At 43.2% G+C, this 12,144-nt stretch overlaps 1 protein-coding gene across 2 annotated transcripts; it reads right to left on the bottom strand.

The window, feature by feature from the left end:
* Window positions 1-1,745: 1,745 nt before the first annotated feature.
* On the bottom strand, window positions 1,746-12,144 carry nvl (nuclear VCP like). 2 transcript variants are annotated; one of them, XM_023970210.2, is made up of 24 exons: window positions 12,124-12,144; window positions 10,948-11,013; window positions 10,738-10,808; window positions 10,580-10,632; window positions 10,316-10,406; window positions 10,159-10,219; window positions 9,744-9,989; window positions 9,500-9,635; window positions 9,099-9,175; window positions 8,685-8,819; window positions 8,434-8,535; window positions 8,179-8,296; window positions 7,667-7,811; window positions 7,204-7,558; window positions 6,828-7,046; window positions 6,009-6,113; window positions 5,841-5,903; window positions 5,241-5,360; window positions 5,024-5,123; window positions 4,716-4,822; window positions 4,520-4,596; window positions 3,013-3,101; window positions 2,675-2,772; window positions 1,746-1,879 (listed from the first exon to the last, which is right to left on the bottom strand). In XM_023970210.2, the coding sequence occupies exons 2-24, from the start codon at window positions 10,999-11,001 to the stop codon at window positions 1,835-1,837; spliced, it is 2,667 nt and encodes an 888-aa protein (XP_023825978.1). In that variant the 5' UTR covers window positions 11,002-11,013; window positions 12,124-12,144; the 3' UTR covers window positions 1,746-1,834. The 2 variants fall into 2 exon arrangements, with proteins under 2 accessions (XP_023825978.1, XP_023825976.1); XM_023970208.2 differs by lacking the exon at window positions 12,124-12,144 and adding an exon at window positions 11,250-11,391.

Here is a 12,144-nt window from a genome sequence, read left to right as displayed (position 1 = left end):
TCATTGTGTAACACCTGATTTTTTTGCATAACTGCATCCAATATGGTTTTATTAAATGAATTGACCTTGTTTTGTCTCATCCTTTTTGATGGTTAACCATAAGGTCCTGTCATAAAATGGAATAGCAGGTCAGATCTATTGGGTATAGGCTAGAGCTGTACTTGTAATTGCATTAAGGCTGGGGTTGGGTAGGTTACTTTTATGTAATCCGTTAGTTACCTGTCATGTGTAATCATTAATGTAACAGATTACCCAAACTAACAATCTGATTACTTTAAGGCATTAGAAGACAAAAAGTCCTCACCAGGGTCTTGGCCTGACTGCAGTTYGGCGTCATAACTGAGACACGGATGAATCCCAGTTTCAACTGTACAGGGCAGATGGCGGACCGCATGTATGGCATTGTGTGGACAAGTGGTTTGCTGTTGTGAACAGTGCCCCATGGTATGGGCAGGCATAAGCTACGGACAACGAACACACATGCTTTTTATCAATGGAAATTTGAATGCAGAGATACCTTGACGAGATCCTGAGGCCCATTGTCATATCAGTCATCTGCCGCCATCACCTAATATGGTTCAGCATGGCCCCATGTCGCAAGGATCTGTTCACAATTTCTGGAAGCTGATAACGTCCCAGTTTTTCCATGGCCTGAAATTATACTGTGCTTCCAATTTTGTGGCAACAGTTTGGGGATGGCCCTTTCCTGTTCCCGCATTACAATGCCCCCGTGCACAAAGYRAGGTCCATACAGAAATGGTTTGTCGAGATCGGTGTGGAAGAACTTCACTGACCTGCACAGAGCCMTGAMCTCAATCCCACCGAACACGTTTGGGATGAATTTGAACACCGACTGAGCCAGACCAAATCGCCCAACATCAGTGCCCGACCTCACTAATGCTCTTGTGGCTGAATAGAAGCAAACCCCCTGCAGCAATGTTCCAACATCTAGTGGAAAGTCTTCCCAGAAGAGTAGAGGCTGATATCAGCAAAGGGGGAACAACTCCATATTAATGCCCATGATTTTGGAATGATATGTTCAACAAACAGGATCTCTAGCTACAAAATTTTACGAATCGCTTGGTAACGTGACAGAACTCCGAGCACGCGCAGATTCAATATCTGTAAGTATTTTTGATTCACAGCAGGATATTCATACTCGTAAGTGGACTTGTAATTATTCTGAAAATAAATTATGCTTGCAGATCTCATTGAATGTATTAATGTCAAGTTACAAGTTTGCAACTGTTAAATCTTTCACACAATACGAACTTGCAAAATTAAATTACACATTTGAACAATCGTACTTGCAACCACTAATCTCAATGTGCGACCACAACAAAGTCAAGTCATTATAATCCCATATCAATGAGAACAAATTGAGTAAACACACTATCATACATCTCCATGTTTTCAATAAAACAGTCAATACATACAGTAATACATTTACTTAATTCACAAGGTTTACATTTTTCTTTTATACGAATATAAACAGCAATCCAAAATAGTCTATATGTCTTGATAGATGTCTACACCCAATAACTCAAGACCTCTCCTGACTGATATGAAGTCCTGTGATATGCACAGAGAGATCATYGGTAATGAGTACTGAAGTACATCTTTGTGGAAGGGAGGGGGTGAGAGCCAAGGGTGTAAGTGGACACCGCACTGTGTTGAATGCATACAGGTATTCCGCTGGTAAATCTTTGCTGAGTTAACCTTTGAAACATCACTCGGAGTTTGAACTCGTCTGATAAATGTTTATTGTAGATTGAGATATTGGTCTTCTTATCAGCATTGATATCCTTCATTCTGAAGGACTGGTCAAATCCCCTCACCTTGTAAGAGATTCCTTTAGCTGCTCGTACATACGTTGKTCCTATAGAGGGGGAAATGAAGAGCCTTTGTGTGAGTCATTCAAAATCCTTACATGCTTTGTTTGTAGTTTTAGACTTGTTCAGTCTCTTCCTCTTTGTAGTGAAGCCTAAAAAAGGGACCCTGCTCCTATCTACAACCAATCACACAAACTAACACCATACAACTGGCGAGTGAGCAAGTAAAAGCACACAACTTCATTATCTGACTGACTAGACCCGGTTTACTTTAGGCTTAATTTATTATTACGTTAGCATGCAAATAGGGATGGAAATAGTAATGGCGGAAGAGTTAGTTCCCCAGTGACCATAAACCCCTGAGGCTGTGTGAACCTACAGAACCTACATGTTTAACATAAGCATTTCGCTGCACCTGCTGTAACACCTGCAAAATCGGTGTACGCAACAAATAAATTAAAGATTTGATTTTTGACAATGCAGTGTTTACTGACGGRGACAAGAAAGACTGGTTCACCTGGGAGATCAAAGACAGCTGAGAGGGAGGGGGGGCAATCATGTGCTAACCTACGTCATTATTAATTACCACATTCAAAAAAATGCTGCTCCCAATGACAACTGAGGCAAATCAAAACAAGCCATTACCAGACACTCTGGATTCTGGGAACATACCTAAATACTTAAGACTTGTCTAATTCCTAACCATTTGGATTTGAGGCGAGTCACTCACTGGGTAAATGATACATGTCAGACTGTCTACAGGGATTCAGGGTTTGGTTACATTCATTTCTTTGTCTGCTTCTGTGCAGTCATTCATTTGTCCACGTCCCAATGCATCTCACCCTTTTAGACACAGACGGCCGTACTTTCTTGAAGGCGTCCTCAAAGTTCTGCTTGCTGACCCTGATGTCGGCCACAGGGCCGTTGGAGTAGCTGTGACCTGAGGGGTTAATAAGTACAGACTCAGATGGAGAGGAAGTGGACTGACAACCCTGGTGGAGGATACTGTACAATTACTATGACCTTGGGTATGGTACTTATCTTGCCTTAGAAAGTGTAAACAGAAATCCATCTTGATAAATGGCAAACATGAAATGTATGGGAGCAATCAACCAACGTTGCAGTGTTCTGTTAGAGTCAAGAGGCAGAGAGGACCTAGAAGTCTTTAGGCCAGTATTACCTGTGTAAGATGGGTTGGGTTGGGTCAGGAGGTAGGCTCTCAGAGCATTGACAGAGGCTTCCCTCACCAAMGCAGACAGGTCTGCCCCACTGCATGAAACAACAAACACACAATATCCACTGTGTTGAAGGCTCTACGGGTGGCTCGCTCATCACAGCTCGAAACAACCACAGGGGCAGGGTTTCGAGCTGTGATGAGCGAGCCACACGTGTACTCCCTCTCCCCAGTCACCCCAAAAAAGGTGTGTTCTGATGGCAAACKTTTAAAAAATGCAATAGGGTGTAAAAACTGTTTTAAAAGCAACAACAGTTGAGAAGAGGGCCTCCGCTTTCTGGAGGTATGATATTTATTTCTCAACTCCCAATACTGAGCACTCTAGCACCATTACACAACCAAAGTAATTGGTATTGCTTTGAGATAAGGCCATTGGCAGTGATTGCATAGGCCTATAGTGACATCATTGGGTAGTATGCTGCAATGTTTAGGTAATTCAATTTACTGTTAGATTAATCAGTTATACAGCTAACTAGCAGTATATTCTATTTAGCTATCTAGCTAATGAGTTTTGAGTTTCCAATTCCTAAGATGGTGGATAGGCCATAAGACTGTTGAATAGCCAACTACCCCAGCCCTCCCGCTCTCCCAAAGACTATCTGCATGGACTCTATTCCCATCCTCACCACTCAGCCACATGGTCACTCTTCACATTCACGCATACTGACAGTCACTACTTACACCTGACATATACTCTCATTACCATGCACGTACCACATATGCTGCTGTCTTGATTGATTATTGTGATAAATATTACCATTCGTTGCTGCTATATTGTTTATTAAGATTAGTATTTATCCTGCTACTTTTACATGTACATTCCTTCCTGAAAAACAAATAACTCCAGTACCCCTGCACATTGTATTAACGGTACACGTACTGCACTGACCTGTATATAACTACATTCTCTTGTTCATTTTATTTATTCTCTCGCATTTCACGTGTTTTATTTCTTACTTATATTACTACCTCTATTGTGCATYGTTGGGAAAGAGCTTGCAAGTTAAGCATTTGCCTGTGCTGTATCCTATGCATCTGACAATAAAACTTGTAACTCAAATTAGCCCCAAATGAATTAGCCTATGTGATATTAGTACAAAGATRTAAGCAAATTAATCTCTATTGCACTAGAGACTAATTCTGGAGCCCCATTTTGATTTAGCAACAATAGCCTAATTGTCATCCCAAAATGTATGAATAATCTTGAATGATGCAGTCCTGCTGCTTGGACATGTTAGTATGATTAAAGAAATAAAGTTGTTTTATCTAAGAGGATTACTCGTTTTTTTCTATTGCGTGACCCCTCAGCAGCATTTGGGTGCGACCAAATCATGGGCTGGTGCCACCAACTGATAATGTTAGTGGCAGCAATGGCACAAGGGTAAAGGGTTAGTCTGGAGCTCTATAGGTTAAGATTGACTCTGCTCCTTCCTTCCTTCTCTGGGACACTCACGTGAAGCAGTCACTGCGCGCGTCATGGGCCATCTCCTCCAGACTCACATCCTGCTCCAGATGAGGCCTGCTGCCCCCCTATGAGACACAATCATGAAACAACCCTTCTCACAGCAACACCAGCCACTAACTAAGACATTATACGAGGCTCATGGACTATTGAATTGTGGGCTTCCATCCATGGCATTCYACGTTACCTTGGTGATRGTGAGTAAGATGGCGTGCCGGTCTGATGGAGGTGGGAGGCCCACATACAGGGTCTTGTCCAGACGACCTGGTCTCAGCACAGCAGGGTCAATGATATCTACAGGGACAGCGTCAACCATGGTGAATAACTTCACAGATTTGTATAGTAGCTTCATATAAGCATAMWTWTTWTTWTTTTTTWACTTTACATGCGTCAACATAAACCATAAACCAAAACATTGAAAAATAATCTCCCTCAAGTTTTGCGATTGGTGAATATCTAAGTCAAGGAGGGAGTGAAATGATGCGAGGAGCCCACCTGGTCTATTGGTAGCCGCCATGATGAAGACCTGCCGCCGGGTCTCCAGTCCGTCCATCTCAGTAAGCAGCTGGTTGACCACACGGACACTGGCTCCAGACTGAGGACACACCGCCACCATCAACCTCATGTCAACAACACTATTCTCATCATCATAATTCACCTCCATTTCACTCAGATGGTGACCCTCAGATCGCAGATTATTAGCCCTTCTCACCTCATGCCCGGAGCGGCGGGGGCACAGTGCATCGATCTCGTCGAAAAAGATGACACAAGGGGCAGAGTTCCGTCCTCTCTGGAACACCTGTCGCACGGCCCGCTCGCTCTCTCCCACATACTGAGGAACAAGAGACACGAAGCTGTGTAACTCATGTCGAAACACACAGCTCGAAAAACACACACACATATGTCTAACCTACATAATGCTAAATGAATCATTCAGGCCCCCAGAATCAAAGTCTGTTTCTTTTGTGTTTTAAGTTATATAAAGTCAGTGGGCATGAGTTAGGCCATTAAAATGCATCCAGGTGATTTAGGAGTGTTACCTCACAGTGTGAAGGGTCTGATATAATGCCTACTAAGGGTATAGATAGCTGTGACTAAAGGTAACTGAGCCCTCGCCAAGTAAATAATGCACAGGGCTGTTGGATCACTTGTGCTTACTGTCTATGAGAACGCAATGATTTCAGTGGGGCACTTCAGTTACAAATATAATTTCAGCAGATCTACCAACACAGAGTTAATATTACTAGGCAACGTGTCACAGGGCAAAGTCATGTCGAGGCATTCCAGGAATCTGTATAGCTGAATGACTCACCATGTTCAGCAGCTCTGGCCCCTTGACAGAGATGAAGTTAAGTCCTGACTCATTGGCAACAGCCTGAAATCGGAGACACACAGCACAGTATACTGTTGTAACTGATTAATTACTAAACCACCACCAGTCTTCAACTTTTCACTTATTTTAGCAGCTGGAAAATAGTACCTTGGCCAGCAGGGTCTTTCCACATCCGGGAGGCCCAGCTAGCAACACCCCTGCAGGAGCACTGAGACCCAGAGCTTTGAACTGCTCAGGAGAACGCACAGGGGCCTGAGGACACACACAATCACAATACACACTCACTGCCTTTATTCATCTAAGCTGCACAATGGCAGTATTCATTCTGAAGTCAACAAAGTACGCCCTACGATCCAGTTTGAATCTGGATGAGTTTGGAATTAGATAGAGCCGACAGAAATACAACGTTAATGGCACATTGTAAATGTTATAGATTAACTCTGTGACCACTGCCATTGACAGTGTACATTGACTGACACATCATGCTGTTGTTAAATTAAACCTGAAGAAAACCTATGGTTCCTTGTGTTGCTACTTATTCAACCATAGCAGTCGAGTCAGGTTTCCTTACCAACAACATGGTAGTCTATTATATATGGTTAAGTTCCCACAATCAACCACTGTTGTTCGAATGACATGCTCCAATCACAGGTACAGTATATTTCCTATTTTCTGATGACAAAATACTTTTAGGGTGGGAACAATTGTTGTATGGTGTTACGTTTTTGGAATAAATAGTTAATGTGTTAACTGTGATAGAGGTGGATATTTTATTCTACGAGCTTAAATGCTACGAGAGAAAAGGAACTGGTCAATTATCATTTTCCTGACCACGTGACCTGAACAGAAGAAACTCCTGGCCCAAATTATAATACAACAAGTCCAAATCCTTATGTTGTTTTGCAGTGGCTAACACTGAGCCCAACATATCAGATAGAACATCAGCTCGGTTGATGCGATACCCACCAGGATGGCCATGGTGAGCTCTTCGCGGATGTCATGCAGGGCCCCCACGTCGTCCCAGGTGACGTCTGGCACCGTGGCGAAGCCTTCACGCTTGGCAGAGGGTTGTACGCTGGCCAGGGAACCCTGGAAGTCTGACATGAGGATGCACAGGCCAGCAAGCTGCTCCTCAGACAGYGACTCACTGCTCTTCAGCAGGGACAGCAGGCGACAAAGCTCCCCCTGGTGGTAAAGACAGAAGTGGAACATTTTCACACCACTGACCATCAAGGTGGGATGTTCACCAGATTCAGAGGGAACAGTGGATCCAATACTATGTACAGCATACTGCCTMGTGAAAAACACAGCTAGTATACATTGATGGAGTCAAATATATCACCGTGAAGGTTGTCTCAGTAGCCAGAGGCAGCTGCTGCTTGTCTCCCTGTGGTACGTGGCTAAGGTCTGTCATCTCCTGGATCACTGTGTCTGCTGAGGCCTGGAATCTCTCTGGGCCCTGTGGGAGAGGACCTGCGCCCTGAGGCCCCTCGGACTCCGCGCTCTCCTCCGCCATGGGGACCAGCCCCTGGTTCTTGTCCTGCCTCTCCAGCAGGACCCTGTTGACGGCGCTCATGGCTGCCTCGCGGCACAGCGCCATGAGGTCAGCTCCCACGTACCCCGGGGTAAGACGCGCCAGCTGCCGGTAGTCAAAGTCCTCAGGGAGCTTCAGCTTCCGACACAGGGTCTTCAGAATTCTGAGAGCAGGAATCAACACACAGTGGGTAACTTACAGTCGCAACACAAGAGCTAGCAACAACATTAATGTCAACACCACTATTATTATAGGAGACAAGCCCACTCACCTGAGACGAGCTGCTTCATCAGGTATCCCCAGACAGATTTCTTTGTCAAAGCGTCCAGCACGGCGCAGCGCTGGGTCCAGAGAGTCTGGCCGGTTGGTGGCACCAATAACCATCACCTGGGCTGTGAGAGCTAATGAGTTCAGGTCTGGAGAATCACATAGATGACAGAGTGAAGGGAAGATTAACATCATCCAATAGTACCAGACAAGGTGAATTGATAATCTCCCAACAAAATATATTCAATTGATTTCTTCATCTTAAGTACTCAAAGGAGATATTCCTATCAAAAAAATATATAGATGTATTGTAATCATCAACTCAAAAGTCATGAAATCAACAAGATGTGTTGCACTAGCATACATCCCGTGAGTCCCGTATGGCTCAGTTGGTAGAGCATGGCACTTGCAATTCCAGGGTTGTGGGTTCGATTCCAACGGGGGACCAGTACGAATGAAAAATATGTGCGCTCAGTCGCTCTGGACAAGAGAGTCTGCTAAAATGACATCTCTCACCATCCATGCAGGTGAGCAGCTGAGCAACAATCCGTCTCTCCATGTCCTTGGAGGCCACCTCTCGCTTAGGAGTGATGGCATCAATCTCATCGATGAACAGGATGCAAGGGGAGCTGGTCTGCAAGGGTAACAGGACCAGAATGGAAAGTTTAAGCGAGCTGTCCTTGAGGGGACATTCTTATAAAATGTTCTTCATTTAATTTCACAGCGAACTGTGTAGTAGCTCATCTGTCGAGACTCAGGAGTGACACTTACCACAGCCTGCTCAAACAGCTCTCTCAGCTTCTGCTCAGACTCCCCTGACACCCCAGACACCAGCTCTGGCGCCGACACCTTCAGCATGGGCAGCTCCATTTCCTTAACACACAGAGGGAAATTAATGAGTCTTTTTCACCTAGAAAAAAACTTGTCTAAACTAGGAAATGTGGAAAAATGTTAGTGAGTAAAAATAATCTCTATGTAAAGTGGGATACCATCATATAGATATGGACACCATCCAGACTCACCCCAGCCACAGCTTGGGCCAGCAGGGTTTTTCCACAGCCAGGGGGGCCATGGAGCAGGAACCCCCGTGGAGGGACCACCCCCAACTGCTGGTACACCTCTGGGTGACGCATATGAATCAGCAGCTTACACACCTCCTTCAGTGACAGAGAGCCAGATAAGAATTCAATCTACAAGCCATTACAGTTCAGTGCATAGGTCATGTTCAGCAGGATATAATGGAGAAAAAAACAATTTTCAAATAGGAAATTAATAGGAGTATTCTTATTGGACAAGTTCAGGTATGAGCTCGTCTGCTTTCTCCCGTTTCGTGCATACCGAATACAACCCTGGATACATCTAAATAAGGTTTGACAGCTAAGAAAACTGACAACACTAAAACTGACAAAACAAAAACGTAAATGTAACAAGCGTACCGTCAATGTGTCCTCATTGCCTCCAACATCTTCAAACTTTAATGTTGAATACTGTAGTTCAATGGATTTGGTCCTCGCTAGAATGATCAGAGGAAAACTTAGTTTACAAAACACACACCATTCTTACTTCAAGTGATACTGTAAAACAGGGTATTCAAATCTTACCCTACGAGGTCAGGACTACAGCTGGTTTTCTGATCAACTTGATATTTAATTGCACCCACCTGGTGTCCTATGTGTAAATCAGTCCCCGATTAGAGGGGAAGAATGACWAAAAAAAGCAGTGGAACTGGCTTTGTGGTCCAGATTTGAATTTGAGGGTTGTTTAGTTTATATTGTTTGTATCCTTGACTGGCTACAATGTTAAACATCAGCAAAGCAAGGTGGGAAGCAGCCTTTACCTTTCTTGTTCATGATACTGGCCTCGATGTCACCATCATTGCCCTTTGACGCTCCCTCTTTCCGCCGTTTAGATTTTTTAAATTTGCCTTTTTTTGGTGTCTTCTCAGGCTCAAGCATTGAGACATCTGTCTGCTTCTGGTGAAGTCAATATAAGCATTCAAATTGTTGTAGCAAATTGTAAGACAAAGAGAGATGTAGTCATCCACCACTGACAAAAGACAACCTAGAAAATGTGAGAAATACATTTCCTGCAAGACTGGCTGCCTCCTCTTCACACAGGTCAATGAGGATGCTGTCATGCTCCAGGCCTCTGCCCTTGTCTATGAACCAGCCCCCTGCAGACACCTTGGTACCAACACTCTGAGGGGTGGACTGAGCCTCAGGGGCAGGGCTGTCTGATGCAGACTTGTCCCTCCTGGGAGATGCCCCACTCTCTGGGTTGCCCTTCTTGTACAGGGACATCAGGGAGTTATTCATGAGGTTGATGGGCTGTTAAGGGATAATCAGAAGGAAAAACAAGTTTAATCTATTAGCGTATTGTTCTGAAGCTCTGTGGCATGTATTATATTACAATGACTCACATGGTAATAAGCAACACATAAGTATGGTAAACCTGACAAATGAATGCTATGGAAAGAGGTAGTAGAGAACGATGTACCGGTTGTTCGGGAAGGTCGTCATCACTATCAGTAGTGTCATCCAAGTTACTGCTGCCATCCCTGTAAAAGACCAGAATATACACTGTATAAATCACTAAACTCAGGGGCATTTACAAATCAAAACAAAAGATTATGAGCAGATGGCGTGGCCCTTACCCAGCATCCTTCTCACTGTGTCTGGCTCTCTTGGCCAAGTGCTTGTTCTCCAGATCATTCAGTCCAGATTCATCGCATATCACTCCATGGACTGAAGGTGTAAAAATGCACAAGGAATTGTAGGATCTGGTTTGCTCTTGGAGAAACCGGCTAACATGCTTTAATGACAAGTGAAATGATCGGCAGATGCATTGTAGCTGAACTACCCAAAATGCCATGTGCAGTCAAATGATAAATGAGGTACTTGTATCAGTTTTTACTCACCTTTTCCCACCTGAATCCTGAATGCAGTCTTGTTTCGCCTGCCATAGTCCATTCTGAGGAAGATACAATATTAAGCTGCGTGCATAAACCCTGAAGGATTTCAGAAAGGCAAGGCTGTATAAAGAGTACAGGGGGAAATTATGATAAATCAAACTCACCTGTAGAGTCTCTGAAGATCATGTGCCATTGAAGTAATGTCAACATACTGGCCACTCTGGTTACTCAAATACTAGCAGACAAAATTGAACAGATCCAATACAGTAACACATTACTGTAAATTATGTTAGCTAGCATGTTACAAAATAGGAATCAGTCAATATGACATGCGACAATTGGTGGATACTGTCAATAACTAGTCTAAAATGTACCTGCTCAACTCTCTGTTTGAGTCGGTTGTCCACTCCGCAACGTCTGTTATTCATGTCTCCTGTCACCTGCAACATAAACTAGCATTAGTTTATCTCGGGAAAAACATATATTTATGTTTTAAGACGAGTATAGCTAGATGAAACCGGTATATTTAATTCAGTGGGATGAAAGGGGAAGTATGTGCAGACGTTAATGTCTCTAGCAGTGTGATGCTAGCAAGCTAGCTAATAGTGTCGCTATACCATAGGATTGTCTATGCGTATGTACTCTAAACAGATAGCATTTAATTCTAGGCACGTACCTTTTGTAATAATCGTACATAGCAATTGATGAACAAGCAAAGACGATTGTAGATAACAGATCAAAAGTATTTACAGTTAGCACGAGTTTGTACTCCACGTGAAACTACAGATTGTTATACGGAGCTGTCCATGATGTTGCCTGTTCGAAATTGTGAACAAATGCCAGAAGCAGAGGATTCTTCAACTTAATACAATTGATATCTCATACTGGTAGAAATCAAGCATGTTTTATAATCAGAAGAAATATGGGTGGACTATTTGCGAGTTAACATCAGAACAGCTATTTTATTTTAAGTACAAATTACAAATATCAGGCACAAATATGTATTATACAAATTATCAGCAATCAACAATTTACACATACACGTACAAAAAAAATGTAAAGTGCAATTGCATTCACTCAGATTTTTTTTTCATTATAATGATTTCATCAGGACAGCTATGAATTTCTGACTGGGACCTTCGTGACATAGAAATAGAGTCCGCGATATTAGAGAAAAGAGGAGATAGAAATCCCAATGGACAATGAACTTACGAACGTATAACGCCCCCCAGCACACTGTCGACCAATGGCTTTCACGTTGTCATGCTGCGTCACGTGGTTGCTAAGCTTATCGCACGCAATCTCTTCTCAAAGTCAGGGAATGACAACGTATGTAAAGTCACGATTCCAAAGCTATACAATATTATAGATATAAAGTTAATTATCTATTGGAAAATATTTGTAATGTTGTACTTATTGTTGACAATAATTTTTTTATTTTTAGCGAGTGCCCAGTTGACTCCTATTCACTCATTGGCTGCGTTTCAAACTCAAAATCGACAGCTCTCAGCCCCTTAAATTACGTTTAACATCGTCACATCCAAGTGTACCTTAAATGTCCCTTGCCCAAG

Source organism: Salvelinus sp. IW2-2015, linkage group LG25 (genome assembly GCF_002910315.2).
Source record: "Salvelinus sp. IW2-2015 linkage group LG25, ASM291031v2, whole genome shotgun sequence".
Classification (NCBI taxonomy): domain Eukaryota; kingdom Metazoa; phylum Chordata; class Actinopteri; order Salmoniformes; family Salmonidae; genus Salvelinus; species Salvelinus sp. IW2-2015.
Note: the sequence above shows the minus strand (reverse complement) of the source record. Positions and strands in the feature narration are given on the sequence as shown.